The sequence below is a fragment of the Pectinophora gossypiella genome, chromosome 20 (genome assembly GCF_024362695.1).
Source record: "Pectinophora gossypiella chromosome 20, ilPecGoss1.1, whole genome shotgun sequence".
Classification (NCBI taxonomy): domain Eukaryota; kingdom Metazoa; phylum Arthropoda; class Insecta; order Lepidoptera; family Gelechiidae; genus Pectinophora; species Pectinophora gossypiella.
The window spans coordinates 1,833,542-1,856,263 of NC_065423.1; the positions used below are offsets into that span (position 1 = coordinate 1,833,542).

Below are 22,722 nucleotides of genomic sequence, written 5' to 3' on the forward strand. Positions count from 1 at the left end.
TGATACTCCACCTCACAATCCACACGATAGAAGAAGAAGTTCTCAAGTTCTCAGTTCTCAAGTTCGGAATTAATAATGAATTCACCCATACCCAGACTCATGACAAGTTACCCACAAAACAGGTGTTAAAAAAGCGACCAAAATGTGAGCGAACGAATCCACGGGATTCCACAGAGCATTATCGTGGGCACCAGCGATCGCCTCTCGCGTGCTACGTTGAGGGTTTTTTTTAATGTTGGAGGGATTTAGATGCCCCCCTAGGGGGTTGGATGTCTGTCTTGGACTCTTGGTACAAGTTTTTGTTACAAGTATATTGGTGGAATGTTCGTGTAAATCCTATTTTGTGAAAACAGTAAATCTGTTCAATGGTCTTTGAGATTAACATGAGCATACGTAGAAAATGATAGACTAAATGTTTAATGATATTCACTATTGCAACGGCCTCTGTAGTCTAGTCGTTGAGCGCGACCTCACGATCTGGAGGTTCCGGGTTCGAATCCCGGTGGGTAAATATCACAAAAATTACTGTGATCTCGATTTTGGTTAGGATGTTACATCGCCTTTGGGTATCCTCTAAATCACTTCAGGGGCTCACACTCATATTATGATAAAATCAACAATCATAAACAAAACCAAAACAATCATAAAGAAAACACAAATAACAAAACACAAACCGATCATTCATGTACTACGGCAGAGGGGAACGCATGCGCTTGGCAAGTCGCGTATATAATTTCTCTGTGACCACAACTTAGGCACTAGTTCTCTTGAGACACTCACAGTTACTTTCATAGAATAATCCAACAGCCCCCAAATACCAAGGCCAAATCCGTCTCTGTCCCAACTTCCTTTTTTCTCCTATTTCCCGCCAACCGCGTCCGCGGTCGAAACTGTTTAATGATTTGAAAAACGTGTTCTATCAGCTTTTACGCGGAAACAACCGAAAAAAGCCGCAACAAAGGGTACAGAACGCAAATATAGACTCCAGGCGCAACATTTTCAGCTAAAAAACCTACCAAACACCCCTAACCCTTCAACTTTAGAGTTGGTTTTAGATTCCAATAGCTGTAAAGCTATGTCTGCAGTAATGTTAGCGCCGATCTCATCGGCAATTTATTATATTTTGTCCGTTGGAAATTTACGGTTATTTGGGCAGGGCATGCCGATTGGTCGAGTTTTTCTAACGCCAATAAATGCGGATGATGTGTGGTCTGTCGTGATAATTGTGCCGATAAGAATTATGCGCGTAATAAAGTATATTTTAGGGATATACGGGTTCGGATGTCTTTGTTGACAATGTAAACGGATATAAATGGTTGATAAAAAGTTAATATTTTGTAGAAGTTCGTTTAAATTAGATATGCAAAATAATCGTAGCGGCACGGGTTCGAATCTTGTCTAGGGGTCTAAACCATTGAATTCGACTTTATGAGTTTGTATTCATGTTTGGATAATTGATATCACGTGGTTTCCAGGATTTGTGCCCGGTTAATGGCAATAGACTTGCCCCCTATTACATGGGACTTAAACATAGCTGACGAGGAATAGGTGCATATATTATATATGTCTGCCTACCCCTTTGGGGATATAGGCGTGATAGTATGTTATGTGAAGAAAATAAATGTTTATTTCTTCATTGTTAAGTCCATGTTATGGGCGATAGGCTGATCCCTTATCACCATAAGGTTCATCATATCCAGCTTACGACATCGTATCAACAGTGGGTACAAGTTGTCTTTGATTACTTGTGGCTCTGCCCACCCCATTAGGGATAACGGGCGTGAGTTTATGTATGTGTGTATGTATGTTAAGTCCATACGAGAATCTGAAAGACAAATTAAGACACATAATATGATAGATTTAATTAAAAACAAAACCTACTTTGCGTTTTAGTATAAAGTTATAGGTACCTAGCTGCGTAATACGTAGTAGATATTATTCCTTATTCTACGGTAATCTCTCTCTCTATTTAAGAGCTGCGCTCTTGTCGGTGGAGTAATCGCCATTACTCTCTTCTTCCCGCCAAAACCTTCACCTCCCGATACCACACGACCTGCACTTTCTCTTTTAGTTGTTTCATAAATGTTATCCTAGGTCTGCCCCTTCCTCTCTTCCCTTCCATTTTTCCTTCTATAATGTTTGTTATAAATGAATCGTGTCGTATCAGGTGGCCAATCGTATTTCCTCTCCGGCTCTCGATAGTCCTCAATATGTACGGTAATACATAGCATTTAAAAAAAGTAAGACCAATATTTCCAAATTACTCAAACGACGATTCATATCCATCAGAGATCAATTTTTCACCGATTGTTGGATGTCAGTGGCATTTAAAAAGGCTAATTTTGCTAGGAATAGCGATCATCGATCATCGAATAAAAGAGGGGGATTCAATAAAGAATCGGCATAAGTCGCCATCAATTTTCATTTACCACAGATAAAAGGAAAAAGCACAGATGTCAAAGTTTTTTTTAATCGTTCGAGGGGAAGAAATTCTTCTCAGGATAAAGTAGAGACAAAGTTGTCATAGATAATAATAAACAAAGTTTTATCACTATTGGAATGGATAGGACGCCGTGTGTTTTCTACTGTCGAAGAGATTTTTTTTTTGAGACTTATTGGTTTTAACTAACGGGAAAGGATATGTAGCTTACTCCACCACGCTGCTGCACTGCGGGTTGGTGGAGCTATTTTACGGCTAATAGCCGTGGCGTGGCTTGAACGGACGTTCTGTCGTGCTGCGTAAGCCAGAGGCCAATTGGAATGGAATTTTATAGAAAAATGGGTTTGTAAATTAAAATAAAGAATAGACGTGGGGAGAGAACTGCCCTGGCCCGCTTCAAAGTAAAAGGTGTAAAGAAAAAGAATAAGATTAAGACTTACCTCGGCCGCCGCTGCTCACTGGTCTCCTCGGTTTAATTCTATGTATTATTAGTATTTTATTAGTTTGTTAGTGCCCGGCCGGGTTAGTTATAGTTTTAAGATAATTAGTTTAGTGTTTTAGTTGTTTAGTATAATTTTAAAGATAGTTTATAGTTTTATACACACACCATGTTCACAGATATTTGCGGAAGATGGCTGCGCACTCTGACGCGCCGACTCAGTATCTTCTTCGTTCGCGCATGCGCGTAGGAGCGGTGTGCTCATTTCATAGTCCAATTATTTGTTAATATATTTTTTAGGGCGATTATTATAGCGGCCAAGGTTTAGAAATTAGAAGTAAGAAACATGAAATAAAGACAGAATAGCAAGCCATAACATTCCCCCCCACTTGGAATCACTTCAGGGATTTCAAAAGATAAATTAAGAGTCAATCAGCTTAATCAAAATACTGTATAAAACTAAAATAGTGACAAGTTAACAGAGAATGTTCATACGAATCGGACTTTCAAATGTACAACTGTTTATAAGGACGACAAGTTTACAGAGAATGTTTCAAGATAATCACATGAGTGAGCAGAAAGTAGAATGTGTGCTTGGATAAAAAAAAAACAAAGCGAAAGAAAACGTAAATAGATATATTAAAAGAAATTGGTTGATTAATTACTAAGAGGTAAAGGACAGATTTTGGCTACAGGTCTACGTAACAAACCCTTCGCAGTACGAAGCGTAACAACTCGTACGACGCCGTCGTTGCCCGGATGGATATCGACCACCTTACCGTAATGCCATTCTAACGGAGGTAAGTTCTGTTCTACGATTGTTACGATATTCCCAATTTTAACATTTGCCTGACCTTTGAACCATTTTACCCGTTGTTGCAACGTATGAAGGTAATCACGTTGCCACGCGCGCCAGAAACTTTGAGTGAGCTTCTGAAGCATCTGCCATCGCTCGCGTGGTGGAACATAAGTATCCTCGAGTTGAGGTTCGGGGAGTGAAACCAACGGGCCACCAGTCAAAAAGTGTCCGGGAGTTAAAACGTCTACCTCGCTGGGATCGGATGAAAGAAAACACAGCGGTCGAGAATTAAGAACAGCCTCGATTTTAGTTAGTACTGTTACCAACTCTTCGAAAGTTAAAACTTGTAATCCTACTACACGCTTGAGATGGTGTTTCATTGACTTAACGCCGCTTTCAAAAATACCACCGAAGTGGCTGCCGGTTGGAGGATTTAGACGCCAATCTATACCGCGTCCTGAAAATTCCGTATTTAATTCAGACTGCTTGGTAAGTAGCAATTGATGTATTTCGCTGAGGTAACGCCTCGCACCTATAAAGTTTGTGCCACAATCTGAAATCACCATTTTGCAGAGACCGCGTCTAGACACAAAACGATCAAAAGCCGCAATGAAAGCTGGAGTAGATAAATCAGATACGACTTCTAGGTGTATTGCCTTGACAGCAAGACACACTATCACGCAAACATAAGCCTTATACGTTTTTGCATTTCGTCGTCGACTCTCTTTAACCGTAAATGGTCCTGCAAAATCAACTCCGACGTTTTGAAAACAACGCGCGGGTTGTACTCTAGGCGACGGCAGGTTACCCATTATAGGTTGACATGGTGTTGGATTGACCTTGAAACAGGTGACACATTTAGATAGTCGGGACCGAATCAAATTCCGAATACCTAGAATCCAAAATCGTCTCTGCACGAGAGATTGTAAGGTTCGGGGGCCACAATGTAAATGCAGTCGATGATAATAATCGATTATAAGTCGTGAGATGGGAGATAACTTCGGCAATAATATAGGATGAATTGTGTTTTGTGGTAACTGAGAATTTTTCAGCCTCCCCCCCACTCGCAGAAGACCCAACTCGTCAATAAAAGGGTACAGCTTTTGTATAATGCGACTACAAGGGATGTTTGATTTGACGGAGTCTATTTCTTCCGAAAACGATGCTGCTTGTTCATGTCGAGCTAGCGTAGACAGCGAAGTGTTCAATTCCTCAACCGTTAATGGTGATGTTATACGAGCCTCAGACGAACGCTTTGAATTCGCAACGAAACGCAAACACCACGCTAAGACGCGTTGTACACGTGAAAGAGATGAGCACTTGTGAATAAGTTGTGAAACAGCATCATCCTTCTCAGACGTTGGTAATGCTACGTGAGCTGTAGATTTCAGTTCGGGAATATTGTCAGGGGAAACTAATTCTCTTTGAATAGGCCAAGATGTTGATTCGGCTAAAAGCCATTTTGGTCCAGACCACCAAGTTGGACTCGTAATAATTTGAGAACAGGGAAGACCACGACTGCAATGATCAGCCGGGTTATCATGAGTCGATACGTGTAACCAATTTTCGACGCTTACTTCGTCTATTATTTTAGCCACACGATGCGATACAAACGTCTTAAGTTTGTAGGGAGGTGTATTCAGCCACGCTAACACAGTACTACTGTCTGTGAAGGCAGTTACTCGCACGATGTTAATTTGACTGTGAAGTAAACTATACATATGCTTTAACACGCGCGCAAGAAGAGCAGCACCACACAACTCAAGTCGGTTAACCGTTAAAGGTTTTAAAGGGGCTACCCTAGACTTCGCAATTAACAAGTGCGATGTAATGTCGCCGTCGCCAATTGATCGTTGATAGACGCAACACCCGTAAGCCTTCGTCGATCCATCACAAAACCCGACTAGTTCGTATTTGGCTGTATTAGAAAGTGCTACTCGACGAGGAATACGCACTTCAGTCAAATTTTGTAACTCCGATACGAAGTTTTGCCACTGTTGTGAAACGTCCGCAGGAACGGATTCGTCCCAGTCCAACTGACGTCGCCACAGGTCTTGAATAAGCAACTTGGCTATAAGAACCACCGGGGTTAACCACCCAAGAGGGTCATAAATGCGAGCGACATTTGACAGAATAGAACGCTTTGTACATTTCGAATCTAGCTGAGATGCCGAATAAGTGAAATTGTCTTGAGTTGGATCCCACTGTATTCCAAGAATCTTAAGCGTGTGTTGATTGCTATTGTCACAAAACGGTTTTGGTATTTGACAATGCTCCGAAGGTAATTGGGAAAGAAACTCAGGGGAATTGCTACTCCATTTGCGGAGCTCGAATTTAGCACAGTCCAGTAATTTAACTAATTCGTTTTTCAATTCAATAGCTTCTTCTACAGAAGGGGCTCCGACTGTGATATCGTCCATAAAAGTGTCATGTTTGATTATTTCAGCAGCGCGGGGCCACTGTGCACAGTGATCATCGGCGAGTTGATGCAAAGTTCTTATTGCAAGATAAGGTGAGCTGCTCACCCCGTAAGTAACAGTAGTGAGTTCGTACTCGCGTACAGGTTCTGAAGTCGAGTCTCGCCAAAAAATGTGTTGGTATTTACGGTCTTCCGGTCGCAAATCAATATTACGGTACATCTTAGAGATGTCCGCGGTGAAAACTACCTCGTGAAGGCGGAACTTAGTAATGATGTCTACGATATCATTTTGCAGTTTTGGACCGGTGTGGACAATATCGTTTAAAGCCTTCCCGTTAGTAGTTCTCGCGCTGCCGTCGAAAACTACACGTAGTTTGGTAGTTGAACTATCTGGTCTTAAAACGCAATGGTGAGGAATTATATTCCGGTCACTATCGTTCGGTGGGTCAACAGGTTGCATATGACCCAACTCGCTATACTCGCGCATAAAGCGGACGTAATCTTCTTTCAGTTGGTCGTGACGATGAAGTCGTCTTTCAAGGTTTGTGAATCGTGATAAAGAAATATTATAAGAATCCCCGAGTTTTTCGCACGGCTCCTTGACTAACATAGGAACGACGTACCTTCCGTCAGGATTGCGTTTCACTAGATTGGTATATAACTGTTCACATTTATCGTCTTCTGGGTTTGAAATATCAACCGACGGGGGCTCTTCGACCTCCCAAAAACGCTTGACCACATTGTCTAGGGCAAGTGTGGAAGCAAAGAGGGAAGAGGTAGTCGGTGGGGGTCGACACTCGGGGTCGAGCTTCCCCGTGAGAACCCAGCCGAATACGCTGTGCAGAGCGACCGGCAAGCCCGGGCCCAAATTTAAACGCTGACCGTCATAGACATTATGAAACAGCTCGGCACCTAACAATAAATCAATGTCATTAGGTTTATCAAAGTTTTCGTCCGCTAGAGTTAAATGTTTAAAAGAATCTCGAACAGTAGAAGGGACTTCTACTGCGGGCATTTTGTTTGTAATAGTGTTCATTACGATCGGAGAGACATCGAAACTTGGTTCATGGGAATCGCAAGGTTGTATAGAACATGACGCTATGCCCTTTATCTGGTGGACAGTGTTTTGACCTAGACCAGCTACGGCTACGTGGCAGCGACGTAAAGGTAAGCCCAGACGCTGTGCACAAGCACTAGTCATAAAACAATCTTGCGCTCCGCTATCTATAAGTGCGCGCACGTTAAATGTTCCTGCAGGCCCACGCGCTCGCACCGTACATGTGCCGAGAAGAACGAGTGCACGGCTGTGTCCAACGTGTGCGCCAGAACTCGTGGTGTTCATAGTTACTGCGGCTGGCTCCATTCCGGATGCTGACGCTTGTTGGCCAGGCATGGAGGTAACAGGGCAAGCCGCGGCGGTGCCTTCGTCATGAAGGAGCGTATGGTGACGTGCATTGCATTTCGAGCAAGTCGATTTCGAAAAACATTGATTTGCAGTATGATTCCGTCGCAAACAATTTGCGCAAAGATTTTTTGTTGTGATAAGTTTTTGTTTTTCATTAAAATTTAATGCATGAAAGACCGGGCATTTATAAATGGAATGATGGGAAAAACCGCAACAATAACAATCTGGATACTTGTTTACACTCGAGTTCGGCCCTGTAGCTGAATACGCCTCTGTCGTCAGAGCAGTCTGTTGGTTCGAACAGTCCCCCGCGTTAAAGTACGGGTCTAAGTACGGCCCTGTATCTGAGTGCGGCCCTGTAGGTATGTATGAACATATCTCCGAGTACTGCTCGACGCCCAAGTGCGACTCCGTATTCGCGGGGAAGGCGGACGATTTGAAACGATTATTATTATTACGTGTCTCAAAATGAGGTTTTTGGATTTGATACATCTTTTGTGATGCAGTAGGAATTGGAGCGGAAGACTCGCTCGCTTCAAGAACTTTGACATAGGTTTGTAAGAAAGTCAACAAATCGGTAAAAGTAGGCAGGTTTCGACTGTTTTGGGTTTCAAAGCGCTTTCGTGTATCAACATCCAATTTTCGAGATGATAAATAAAATAAAATAAATTCCCCAAGGTTATCGATTTTTATAGCTTTAAGAGCGTTGACTGATTCTTGTAATAAACTTGTTAAATTACGTAATTCGTTCAGGTTACAGTTTCGCAAAGGTGCATGGTTACATATTTTATCCAAATAGTTCGCGGCTAAAATGCGTTTGTTTTGAAAACGTTCAACGAGAGCGTCGAATACAATTTGATAATTGTTAACAGTGACTGGAACGCCCTTTGCGACCGATAAAGCGGAGCCAGAAAGACAAGAAATCAAATAATGAAATTTCTCGATTGTACTTATGTTCTCATTTTCATGTACAAGTGACAAAAATGTATCATAAAAAGTCTGCCAATGTTCAATATTCCCATCGTACTTAGGCAGTTCAATTTTCGGCAATCTGACCTGCGCAATAGGTTTGAATTTCGCGGCTGAATTCGCAGTGGACTCGCCCAACGCACGGTCATCGACTCGCTCCCGTGGTTTCGGCATCAGCTGATCTGCCGCGGCTTCGACGGCGTAGTAAAGAGTGTCGAACGCTTCCACCGTTTTCATATCAATAACCTCTTTCGGATTTATAGTCAGCATTAATGTATGAATATCATGAACGACATTTAAATATTCCTGACGAATTGATTCTACACGTTTGTAACGACTTTTGAAGGCATTGACCTTTGATGGATCTGTAGCTACTTGTTGCGACAAATCAAACAATATTTGAATATCACGGAATATATATTCACGTCTAATTACAAGAAGGTTTAATTTAGAATTATCGTCCATGGTTATAGTAGGGTGTAGTAGGTATTGATATTAAGTCAAGATTCGAATAGTAATATGTAATAATAATATCCACACGCGTAGGTAGGTAATTACTGATATAACCCTACCAAGTTTAAATGTTTTATCCAAGCACAGAAGTTTCGTAAAAATGAGTTATTGAATGTTTTATTACAAAAGTATCAATGTAAATAGAGAGAGAATTAGGTTAGAAAGACAATACACTGTAAACTGGAGTTTTCTATTGAAATTGAACCCAGTATCCATAGGAAATTCGCGCTCGATTAGGACCACTTAAAAATGGCGTGGCTTGAACGGACGTTCTGTCGTGCTGCGTAAGCCAGAGGCCAATTGGAATGGAATTTTATAGAAAAATGGGTTTGTAAATTAAAATAAAGAATAGACGTGGGGAGAGAACTGCCCTGGCCCGCTTCAAAGTAAAAGGTGTAAAGAAAAAGAATAAGATTAAGACTTACCTCGGCCGCCGCTGCTCACTGGTCTCCTCGGTTTAATTCTATGTATTATTAGTATTTTATTAGTTTGTTAGTGCCCGGCCGGGTTAGTTATAGTTTTAAGATAATTAGTTTAGTGTTTTAGTTGTTTAGTATAATTTTAAAGATAGTTTATAGTTTTATACACACACCATGTTCACAGATATTTGCGGAAGATGGCTGCGCACTCTGACGCGCCGACTCAGTATCTTCTTCGTTCGCGCATGCGCGTAGGAGCGGTGTGCTCATTTCATAGTCCAATTATTTGTTAATATATTTTTTAGGGCGATTATTATAGCGGCCAAGGTTTAGAAATTAGAAGTAAGAAACATGAAATAAAGACAGAATAGCAAGCCATAACAAGCCGGGACCAACGGCTTAACGTGCCTTCCGAAGCGTGCTTGCCCTAAATAGTAAGATGATCCCGTGGGATCATCTTACTATTTAGGGCAATCAGGTGATTCAAGCCTACAATGTCATTACTAAACAAAAAACAGTCTCGCAAAGTTATTTCAACAATGTCCCAATCGGGAATTGAACTCGGACCTCCAGATCGTGAGCCCAACTCTCTAACCACTAGACCGCGGAGACTGTACTTATTTTAATTCATCAAAATAAAACTACGACTAGTTAAATCCAGTTATTACCAGTTCCAAGGGAAACTCACCAGTCACAAGCAGACAAATTCCTGTAATTAATGATATATTTTTTTCAATACTAGAAGGCAAAGGGAGAAAACAAAACAGGCGAGTGTCGAACGAAAGGAGAATTTATCATCTCTCGGCGACGGCCACCAATGTCCATTTGGATAATGCCCGTCGCGATTAAAAATATAAAAATACACCCACATCCCCCCCTGGGTGGGGAGACGCGTTGACGGAGGACTCGAGGACACAAAAGGATTATAAATGAGAAGGAATTTTAGATAATATTTGTACGCTGGATGTGGATTGTAGAGATCGGGCGACGGCGCCCCACACCCCTCGCCCCTAATGAGTGTTTGTATCAATTTGTTAGTATTGTATTTGAATATTTTCGTCCGTTCGTTACGATTTTAATCCCTTGCGGTGGATCGATGCGTTTGTTTTAATATTTCGTTCGGGTTTTTTGTTGGACCGTTTGATCGTCGGCCGCTTGTTGATTAAAGGTTTCAGTCCCGATATTTTTAATGCCTTCCCTTTTTTCGGACGATGCAATTGACAATTCTGAGGTTTGTTGGATATTCAACGTTTTTATTTAATTTCCTTTTGCAGGGATAATTAATATGAGTTTCGCAGGGTTGTTTAATTTCATTATCGCAGTGTTCAACAAAATCCTTTGGAAAAATGTGTAATGTGTAGCGACCGCGATAGTCCGAGCCCAGATAAACATGGAGAAAATAATTCATCGTCATAATTAATACATTTAAATAATTTCCCCGACATTTTTATACGAAGCCTGAATTCGAATGAGGCGAGCGAGAAAAGAATAACAGTTGCTCTGACACCGTGCGGCCACGTGTTTTCAATTCATTATCTCAAAAACAAAAATTTCATTAGCCCAGAGATTTCCTTTTTAAATTTAATTATTCATATTTAAATTAAACAAAATATAATAGAGGTCTCGAAAAAAGCCGCTTTATCGCTATATTTTATTAACCGAATTTATAATTCAGCGCCGATTCCAGCAAATCCAGAGATGAGGGGGGGAACAAAAATATTTATGAATGCCGAGCAGAAAAATCCACAATAATATTTCAGGGTGGACGTCCGGCGCGGCGGTCTTTACTTACCCTCCCTGATCTATTTAAAAAAGAGGCCCGGAAGGACAAAAGGGTAGCTCGTAAAAAAACTGGACACGTATAGAGGTTACCCGCTCGCCGGTGGCTTTGTCTGATTCTTATTTTTTACCGAATCGGAACCTTTTTCGGTTTTTATCGGTTTTTGTTCCGGAGACACCCGCCGCCCCTGTTTGCTCGCCGTTTGTTCTAATGTCGGGCCATTTGTAATTTTTTTTAGATCGTCCCTTTTGAGATTCAGTGGTAAATCGCGGCCCTTCCCTTTGGTATGTAAAAATCGCGTGATTTACGTTCTCAAATGTACCGCGTCGTCTTTTTGCGCACTCCTTTTTAATTGCAACGACATCGCTGTTCTTGCGGTTTCTTTGGAAGCACTTGGCGATCATTACGTCACGAATCCTTTCCATTCCTTGTAAAAATCATAAACACTTGACTCTTTCGTTTTGTCCGTTTGACAAGACGTCGCTGTCGAAACATAGAATAAGTACCTAAAGAATAATACTACCTACAGAACGATAACTCTCTGCCCCGCACTTAGTATCAGGCGCCTCACCCCCTCAGGGTCTTATTTTAATTACAGAACAGGTAATATAGTTACTATCCTAAGACGCTAAGGAATAAAGGGGAAGACTGTATATCGGTCATTCGGCTGCGCACGGTAAGAATGGGATTTGTGTATGTACATAGATATTACATAACTTATCAAGTGAAGACCAATGCAATATAAAAATTACCTAGTTTGCCCTGCATTGCGATGTACCACTTCATTGGCAAGTAATAAAGTTTGGGCCGGATAGGCTTGCTATGCTCCCGTCCAATTTAACTGGTTAATCCCATTGCATGCGGGCAATCGAGTTTACATCCAAAGGTCGTAATTGCGGCTAACTTCACGCTATTGTGTGCTAGTTAGCGATGTAGTTGCCAGTATTGTTCGGTTGCTGTGGATTTTATATCTGTGGCTAAGTTCATACGTGTATAAACTTTCTTCCTATGATGGTGATAGAACCAAAACTCGTAGGAATACAACTGACAGACTAACTAAATCATTAATTGCCTATAAGTGATCCCATCACGTCTGTGACGCCACGGTTTTTTTTATAATTAGGTACCTGTTTACTTATTTTCTAAGATCATATAGATTCTTTATAATATCCTTTCTTTATAAAAATAGCCCAATGAGAAAATAACTATTACATAAGTCATCCATCCAATAAAAAAATAAAAACTCAAAATATTCCCGGCAATTGTGTTATGACAACCTACCCGCAGCAAAGCAAACCGCGGGAAAACAGATCCTTTAAAAAAAACGCGCCATCTCAGTGTCCAGGTGGTTTTCCGAACGCAACGGCCATTATCGGCGGGAAAAAAGGATTCATTCATTATTCCTCGTGATAAATACGCGGGATCGCGGTCTCGCCCTTACCTCCGCGATAATAATTTGATTAAGGCCGCCATTTTGTTTTTTTCTTTTTTCTCTGTTTGCGCAAACGTGTGGCCAGGATTAATCGTGCGTTCAGAAATCCGGGTTCGGCGGTTTTCTTTGTGCAATTATTTTTAATTGCTCAGGTTTTAGGAATGTTACACGAGTCTTTCTATAGATAGAGATGTTTAGATAGAATGCTGCCTTCGTCGCTTATTAGTTGTTGCAAGTATGTTTGAAATAAATACAGTAGATGTTTCTATTAATCATTAATGCATAAGTAGCTTGTTTTATTAGACAATTTTGCCACGGATGGCTTTTACTATTTGGCTTAACAAATAGCTGACAAATCGCTGAAGGCTCTCACCCGGTTAAAAAATTCAGTGTGTGTGCAATGTTGGCATTAGCTTGTAAAGCAAATGCCATAGTTTATTACTATTTTCAGAGCTACACTGTAACTAGTTAATAAGCTTCAAATGCATGTTAGCTCGAGTTGAAAACAGCTTATAAAATTATATTATACGCCCACTAATAAACTTTCTTATCACTACTAGTTGATGAAGATACTTCATAATATAATTACTTACAGAAGTGCATAAATATAAGTACTATATTTGCTGGGAGCGAATAAAAAACAGAAAAGAAGTTCACAAATATACAACTTATATAACAGTAACATATCCCGAAAATAAACTGATACTTAGAGTAGTAACAAACTTGACCTCTGACTTTTCAATAAAATCCATCGTTGAAAATATACGAATTTATAGACTGCCCATAAAAAGTAGGCAATTGCGGTTATGTGTGTTACCAAAGCCTCCGTGGTCTAGTGGTTAGAGCGTTAGGCTCACGATCTGGAGGTCCGGGTTCGATTCCCGATGGGGACATTGTCGAAATCACTTTGTGAGGCTGTCCTTTGTTTGGTAAGGACTTTTCAGGCTTGAATCACCTGATTGTCCGAAAAAGTAAGATGATTCCGTGCTTCGGAGGGCACGTTAAGCCGTTGGTCCCGGCTATCAGCCGTAAAAACACCTCCACCAACCCGCAGTGGAGCAGCGTGGTGGAGTATGCTCCATACCCCCTCCGGTTGATTGAGGGGAGGCCTGTGCCCAGCAGTGGGACGTATATAGGCAGTTTATGTTATGTTATGTGTTACCAAAGAGTGCCGATTCGTCCCTCGGTACTAAACTTGACCAACAAGTTACAAATTTATCTTAAGTGCAATTTTCACTAACACAATTGGCTCGACGCTTATAGACAGCGATACGGCACATTACATTGGTCTTTTTTTTTAATTAAAATGGGTTTGCTCTTGACTTCGTTCTTCCACGAGGAGAAGAAGAGATCAACGTTGGAACGAGCTTACCCAGAGAATGCCTATTCACCCGTGATTTAAAGGACCCCAGGTTATAAGATTCAGGAAACGCCGACGTCGGCAGCCCATCTATCACAAAACTCCGTAGCGCGTGGGCCCTGAGTTCTTCCGATGGATGTACCCCTGACTACCCCAATTGGGAATTTAGTCGTGAGCTCATGTTATGTGTCATTTCCAACTCCATATTGCCTAATTCGAAGCGCAGTCCGGTTAACATCAGCCCGTGAGATTTCACGTTTCAAATTATACCCAGTTCTCCGCGTAGCATACTTTTGACTGGTGAGGGAGTGTTGTGGGTTGTTGGGGGTCAAAGTCAAAGTATTTATTGCACACCATATGATAAAAAGTTGTTATAAATATTATTATAGTACCACATATGGACCCTGGAGGGTATAGCGAAAACAAAAAATAACAAAAAGCTAAATTAAGCCAGAAATACAAAAAATATAATAATAATAAGTACTTAACATTAAACAAAATTAATCAAAAATTAACTATGAAAATCTTAAAAAACTATATAACAAAATCTACAACACTTACAGTCTATTTATCATATAAGAAAAACTCTTGCAGTGTGTAAAAAATTTTCTCAATCAGGAATTTTCTTAAGTTAATTTTAAACTTTTTTATATTTAAATCTTCCTGTAGCACCTTTGGAATCCTATTGTAAATTAACTGTTATCGTTAAATTAAATTAATTAACTGCCATGGCAAATGGACCACAACCTACCATTTCCATGGTTGTTACGGCCTGGAATATTTTGGGAATAAATGCAGATTCTTTTTCATCATAATGCATTCTTTTTCATCATAGATGTGAGTGTTAAAATATTATTTGGGTTATTGAGGGTTGTGGTACCCCTTGGATAATTTGCTTTCTTTTAAGTCCGCCTGTTAGTTTAGGTATATAACGAAACGTAACAAAACGTCACGCAGAAAGGTGTTTTTATCAGGATTTGTGCCTGGTTAATGGCAATTGGCTCGCCCCATATTACATAGGACACAAATATAAGTGGCGAGGTTTTGGTGTACAGTCATGAGCAATATCATGTACCCACTTTAGAACCCTGTCGCACTATCATATTTGACATTTAAGGAGACTTACGGTTTCATTTGCCAAAAAAGTTAATGTGACATGGTTTCAAAGTGTATACATATTAGCACTCGTGACCGTGCGCACTATACACCTCTGCCTTACCCTTCGGCGTAGCGTATGTGGTAAAAAACCAACCAAACAACCAAAAAGTCAATATTCAATATTCTTTATTTGCATACTATGATGGTGTACAAGTTTGATACTTCGATAAATAAACTAAACGAGTACTCGATAAATAAACTGAATCTTTGGCTCAATAATCTGCTGATGAATGCATGCATGCAACGGCTGCAGCTGAACGTGGTCTATGTTCAGTCAATATATCACTCAGGAGTTGATGTTCTACATTTCAGGAGTCACTCCCTGGACGAACGGTTCCTGTACTCGCAAGGGGAGGTGAGGAAGGTGCAGTGGCATCCGAGTTCCCTGTCACATCTACTGGTGCTGGTCTCCGATAATACCATCAGGTGAGTAATTATTCTTCTATTAGCAAGACTCCCCACTATGCAAGACTCCCCACTATGCCAGTCACTGCGTCGAGCGTTTCTATAAAAGCACGGTAGTCAAGCGCGCGCACACAGTTGACGCCGCCACAGCGGCCACCAACGAATCCCGGCGTGAGAACCACTCCGCCCGTCGCACTCTCCATGCCCTCACTGGACATGGAGACAACGCCGCCACGCTCGTACGCAAGTACAAATCCATTCTCGCCACTGTGCGAGTTGGAGAAGACGCCGCCGCGCTCATACGCCGCCGTCTTGAACACGAACCCAGACTCGCCGCCGCACGCGCCTCCACGTCCGTCCCTCCGGACGACGCCCACGCCGTCGCCGAAGCCCGTCCGCCTTCAGCCGCCGCCCGCCCCAGCGAGCAAGAAGATTCCGCCCATCGTGGTGGACCAGCTGCCCGACTGGCCGCACCACTTCCGCAAGCTGCGGGAGGTGCTGGGCCACGTCCCCAACGCGCGCGGCGGGCTTCGCCCGCGACGAGAAGAAACCCCGACGCGCACACAGTTGCTTGGCGACGTTCGATGGGTACGGACCACTCGGTGCACGTGAGCTATTTCGATTTTCGATTACACCTATTTCTGTGAAAAGTGATTATTTACTTGTTGTTTCGTGTTCATACATTTGATAAAAACTAAATTGTGATTTAAATAAATAGAAGCGTTTGTAACCAAAACCAAACTGTTGTTTTTTTTATTACCACTTCTGACGCTAAAATCAGAAGTGGGATAAAGGATTCAAGCTCACACTATCGGCAAATCGTCTAGTCGCAAACAACGAGTAATTTTCACTCATTTCCTTTCATATTTCAACTGTGTGTTTTTATGTGAGTGCACTTTGAGAACCATCGTACATTTTGTTGTGAAGTGAATCAGTGTGTGAATAATGCCACGGGAAGTGTCTCGTGGACGTTCTAGACAACGTCGGAAAAGCTCACGTGTTCGTGATTATTCGCGTTCACGTTTGCGTGTTAGGCGTCATCGCTCGCGTAGTAAATCGCGGACGTATTCGCGTGCACGGGCTCATTCACGCAGTCATGGTACACGTGTTCGTGATGCTTCGCGTTCCCGTTCTCGTGACCGGAATCGCCGTCCACGTAAAGGGTCGCGGTCGTATTCCCGTACGCGGACGTGTTCCCGCACGCGATCGCGTTCGAATAGTTCAATCGGCAGTGATAACGATAGCGGTAGTAGACGTTATCGTCACCTGTCTCGACGTCATCATCGTGTACGCAGTCGTAGCTGTGACCGTGGTAGAGTCGTAGGTTGTACGCCACCACCACGTCAGCGTACTCAGGCGTCGGATATCGCGAAACCGCCGCTAAATAATCTTAGTGGTGACTTCGTACATGTAGATCGTGCAGTAGAGTCAACTGCTCGTTGCTCCGAAACATCTACCCTCGCGCAGGCTATTATTGATGCAGTGAGGTCGGTGCAACCAGTACGTTGCAATAATTACTTTGTGTCGAACTTTGATCCGTCTATAAATAATATACAAGTTTGGTGTGAAGAAGTAGATCGTGCTAAGGGGACAAACGGTTGGTCGGAACATGAGTGTCTATCCCGCGTTGCGAATTGTTTAAAGGGTGACGCAAAAGTATGGTTGAGTGAATGGGTGACTAACGATAGGACCTGGTCTAACTTCAAGAAAGAATTTCAACCCCTTTGTCCTGTTAAACTTGATTTCGCAAACATTCTTTACGACGCGATGAATAACACTTCTGACAAATACGCAACGTATGCGGAATACGCACGTCGCACCTTGTTGCGTCTGAGAATCGTACAAGGTTTGAGTGACGAGTTGCGAACACTGATTATAATTCGGGGCATTGATAGCCCACAAGTACGTGCAGCCGCCGCTAACGCCGACCTTACCCCGGACAACCTTGTACAATTCTTATCCATTTATACGAAACCTAATAATCGATCCCGAGATCCTATGCGTCCGGGAAAGCCGGGTAACCCGCCGAAGCCAAGCGCGCCGAAGGCAGGCTCGGGCCCTCATTGTTACACTTGCGGTAAACATGGCCACCTTAGGCGCAATTGCACGCAAAACCCTAAAATACCTAATGCCAATAACAATAGCCGTACTACAGTGCAGTGCACATTTTGCAAAAAGCCAGGACATAAAGAAGAACAGTGTTTCGCGAAAAATCGTTCAGAGCCACGCAACGAGCGTAGCGTAAACTTGTGCACGAGTAGGTCTCAGTACCCTATTAATAATGACGTCACGACTGCTGTTGTTAGTGGTATTCCGATGGACGTACTTATAGATAGCGGGGCTCTAAACATTTCGCTCATCTCGTCAGACGTTCTGAAGTACTTACCCTGCCAACCAAAATCTCGTCGTTGCGTTTTGAAAGGCATCGGAAACAAAGAAATCGTTGCGACTTCTTACGTAACCGTGACTATAGAGTTCGATACTATCGCTATAGAGACTGATCTAGTTGTCGTACCGTCGACCCTCATGGTAGCTCCCATATTGATTGGCACGGACGTATTGAATCGAGAGGGCGTTACTTACGTGCGTACAAAAGATAAGCAATACCTTTCACATGCGGATAATGTAGCTCACGTTAATGTCATATCCGCGAATACTGACCAAATAGAAGTGAACACGCCCTTACAAGGTGAGGATCGTGCTGCTTTGTTAGGCGTAATTAATCAGTATTCGGAGTATCTGATTTCTGGTACGGCTACAACTACGGTACATACCGGTGAAATGGAAATAAATCTCACAAGTCCGATTCCTATTGTCTATAGACCGTATAAATTGTCATACCAGGAGAAACTAAAAGTTAGAGCAATAACAGACGATCTGTTAAAGAAAGGAGTGATAAGGCGGTCAACATCGGAGTACGCAAGTCCGATCATACTGGTAAAGAAGCGTGATGGTTCTGATAGGCTCTGCGTTGATTATAGGGCCCTAAACCGCATTACGATCAAGGATAGGTACCCTCTTCCCCTAATAGATGACCAAATAGACAGGTTAGGGAGCTATACCTATTTTAGTAGCCTGGATATGGCTTCAGGGTTCCACCAGATTAAAATTAGGGAACAAGATATTCACATCACCGGCTTTGTCACACCCGAAGATCACTTTGAGTACCTGAAAATGCCCTTTGGTCTCGCAAATGCACCGATCGTATATCAGCGCATCATAAATGACGCGCTACGGGCTCATATCACCCAGGGGAACACGCTGGTGTACATCGATGACGTGTTGCTCATGAGTAACACGATTCCCGAGGGCATTCTACTGCTACAAGATGTCCTGAAAACTCTCACTCAAGCTGGATTTTCCGTAAACCTTAACAAGTGCTCATTTCTGGTCACCGAAGTCGAATACTTAGGAAGGGTTATTAGTGAAGGTCAGGTGAGGCCGAGCTCCCGGAAAATAGAGGCCCTGGTCAATACGAGTCCACCAGAAAATGTCAAACAAGTGAGACAACTACTAGGATTGGCTGGATACTTTCGGAGGTACATAAAGGGCTATGCTACGAAAACAGCCCCGATTGCACACCTAACTAAGAAAGGCGTTGAATTCGTGTGGACACCTGAATGCGAGTCCATCCGTCAAGAACTGATCAAACACTTGACAAGTGCGCCAGTACTTACCATCTTTAACCCAAAGTTGCCAACCGAAGTTCACACCGATGCTAGCAGCATGGGGTATGGTGCCGTACTGCTGCAAGTTCATCCTGATGGCAAGAAACATGCAGTGGCTTACTTCAGCAAGGTTACGCAAGGCGCTGAAAGTAAGTACCACTCCTACGAGCTTGAAACGCTTGCTGTTGTCAAAGCTCTACAAAACTTCCGGCACTACCTCGTGGGGCTCAAGTTCACCGTTGTGACCGACTGCAATGCGTTGAAGGCTACGGAACGCAAGAAAGATCTACTGCCGCGGGTTGCAAGGTGGTGGATCTACTTGCAAGATTTCGAATTTTCTATTGAGTACAGGAAGGGAGTGCTGATTCCACATGCTGACTACCTAAGTCGTAACCCAGTTGCACAGGTACACCAGATCCAGAGACCTCGCAATTGGGCTCATACGGCTCAATCTAGTGATGAAGAAACCCAAAATCTGCTACAAAAGCTACGAGACGGAGAGTTGGATGCAAATAGGTATGTTGCACGTAACGACCTACTTTACTATCGCTACACTCCAGTAGGAGAGCAGTCGCGCCTGCTTTGCTATATACCTAAGGGTCATAGACTCAGCCTTCTCAGAGTATTCCATGATGAGCATGACCACATCGGTGTAGATAAGACCGTGGACCTGATACTAAAGCACTTCTGGTTTCCCGGATTGAAAAACTTCGTAAGCAAGTACATCTCTCACTGCATAATTTGTATCTCCAAGAAGCGAGTTCCTCGGGCTCCGCTTCAAAATATCACGTCATGGGAGAAACTGGACGTACCTTTTGATACGGTACACATCGATGCCCTTGGACCTCTACCACAGTCAGGTGAATACAAGTATGTCTTGATAATTGTCGATAGCTTCACCAAGTACTGTCTTCTACACCCCATGAGTCGGCAGGATGCTGAAGAACTGAAAAAGGTGATTACTCAGTTGGTCTCGCTGTTTGGTGTGCCAAGGCTCATGATCACCGACAAAGGTCGGATGTTTGAGTCGAACGTGTTTGTTAAGTGGATCAACGATATGGGCTGTGATATCCACAGTATTACCCCTGAGATGCACCATGCCAATGGCCAGGTGGAGAGGTACATGCGTACAGTGCTCAACATGATAAGGATAGAGGTAAATCATAGGAACAGGGAATGGGCCGACACACTATGGAAATTGCAACTTGTTATTAACATAACGAAGCACAAAACCACACAGGCTTCACCTCTTAATCTCCTCATCGGAACTGAAGCAACAACGCCTGTGATACGTGCACTTGTAAGGGATGTCGCCGTCCAAAACTCGTCGCCAAATCGGGAGGCACTACGAGAACTAGCCAGGAGCAGAGCTGGTCAGCTACTCGACCGAAACCGTGTTCGACAGGACGAACGTGAAAATCGCAACAGGCGGTCGCCACGAGAATTCAATATCGATGATTTTGTATTTGTTATAAAATCTTCTCAGTGTACAGGAAAACTCGATTCCGGCATGCGGGGACCGTACAAGGTGGTGAACATCCTGCCCAGCGGCCGGTATGAGCTAAGGCTTGTCAGTGGCGATTACGGGAAGTCGACCCAGGCTGCTGCTCAGCATATGGTGCCATGGCGTGGCGAGTGGTGCCCCGAAGCGTGTGCTGCGCTCTTCGATAGTGAGTATGAATGCGTTGACGTTTAATACGTCAAGTCGCTTGCACAACGAGTATGTTGATGTAGTGTCCGAGTCGTTGTGACGTTAACAGCTCTTGTTAAGTCATCCAACGTTTGGCGCTATGCCAAGTCTTACTGTCGTTGTTTCTGAGTGTGTGCTGTTGGTTTATACCAAGTCGGTACAGTCGCTCTACCTGTAGTGACTAAGTCACTAGTCGGGTTGTGTTTATCTGAGTGTGTGCTGTTGGTTTATACCAAGTCGGTACAGTCGCTCTACCTGTAGTGACTATGTCACTAGTCGGGTTGTGTTTATCTGAGTGTGTGCTGTTGGTTTATACCAAGTCGGTACAGTCGCTCTACCTGTAGTGACTATGTCACTAGTCGGGTTGTGTTTATCTGAGTGTGTGCTGTTGGTTTATACCAAGTCGGTACAGTCGCTCTACCTGTAGTGACTATGTCACTAGTCGGGTTGTGTTTATCTGAGTGTGTGCTGTTGGTTTATACCAAGTCGGTACAGTCGCTCTACCTGTAGTGACTATGTCACTAGTCGGGTTGTGTTTATCTGAGTGTGTGCTGTTGGTTTATACCAAGTCGGTACAGTCGCTCTACCTGTAGTGACTATGTCACTAGTCGGGTTGTGTTTATCTGAGTGTGTGCTGTTGGTTTATACCAAGTCGGTACAGTCGCTCTACCTATAGTGACTATGTCACTAGTCAGGTTGTATTTATCAGAGTATGTACGTTGGTCTAGTTACCAAGTCGTCACAGTCTCTGTTCCTGTAGTGATAGTTTCACTAGTCGGGATATGTTAATCTTAGCGTGTATTGTTGGTCTAGTATCAAGTCGATACAGTCACTATGAACAAAGTACCTAGGAGTAGCTGGGTGCTTCTGATAATTGCTTTGTTAAAACTTGAAATGTGACTTCAGATGGAGCAGACGAAACGGAGCCCACTCAACCGTCCACGTCTGCCGCAACTAATATGCAGGCAGATGACCGGCCCAGGACACCAACACCCGCTGAGCCAGGACTGTAGATGCCACTCCTGGATTGAAAACCTGGATCAAGGATCGAGGACGATCAGGCTGTCAGGAACGGCCGTATTAGCAAGACTCCCCACTATGCAAGACTCCCCACTATGCCAGTCACTGCGTCGAGCGTTTCTATAAAAGCACGGTAGTCAAGCGCGCGCACACAGTTGCTTGGCGACGTTCGATGGGTACGGACCACTCGGTGCACGTGAGCTATTTCGATTTTCGATTACACCTATTTCTGTGAAAAGTGATTATTTACTTGTTGTTTCGTGTTCATACATTTGATAAAAACTAAATTGTGATTTAAATAAATAGAAGCGTTTGTAACCAAAACCAAACTGTTGTTTTTTTTATTACCACTTCTGACGCTAAAACTTCTTTAATATGTTCACTAACGCTCCGTCTACCCCGTTCCCGGTCTTTGAGGGCAAGATGGCCGAATGCAGAAATGCTTGGCAGAACGAAAAGGAACGTTAAGGTGCGTGAAAGAGAGAGCGATGAGTGAGCGAGAGGGAAGAGCGAATTGCTGAATGACGAGTGAATGGCCGTCCGACGGTTGTTTTTCAGAAAGTGAATTTATAATTAAAAACGGATAATTAACAGGTTAGTGAAGAAAATATAGTTGGAAACGACTAAATTTTATGCCCCATCCCACAATTTTCCTACTTTTGGGCCACTCTGTGGGTAGGGAACATTCTCGCACCAATTCTATCTAGTAATATGGCTAGTTTTCCCTTCGGGAGTTAGACGGTCAGACAGACAGTCGCTTCTTTAAAACACTGGACCTGACAAATCTGCCATGTCTGTCTGTCTGT

The 22,722-nt window shown here is 43.0% G+C and overlaps 1 protein-coding gene across 1 annotated transcript in view; it reads left to right on the top strand.

The window, feature by feature from the left end:
* LOC126375867 (nucleoporin 88) overlaps nucleotides 1-22,722 on the top strand; it is a 156,045-nt gene that overhangs the window by 120,747 nt on the left and 12,576 nt on the right. The window contains exon 3 of the mRNA XM_050022937.1: nucleotides 15,446-15,559. Coding sequence (XP_049878894.1) covers nucleotides 15,446-15,559 — 114 coding nt within the window. The remainder of the gene's footprint in view (nucleotides 1-15,445; nucleotides 15,560-22,722) is intronic.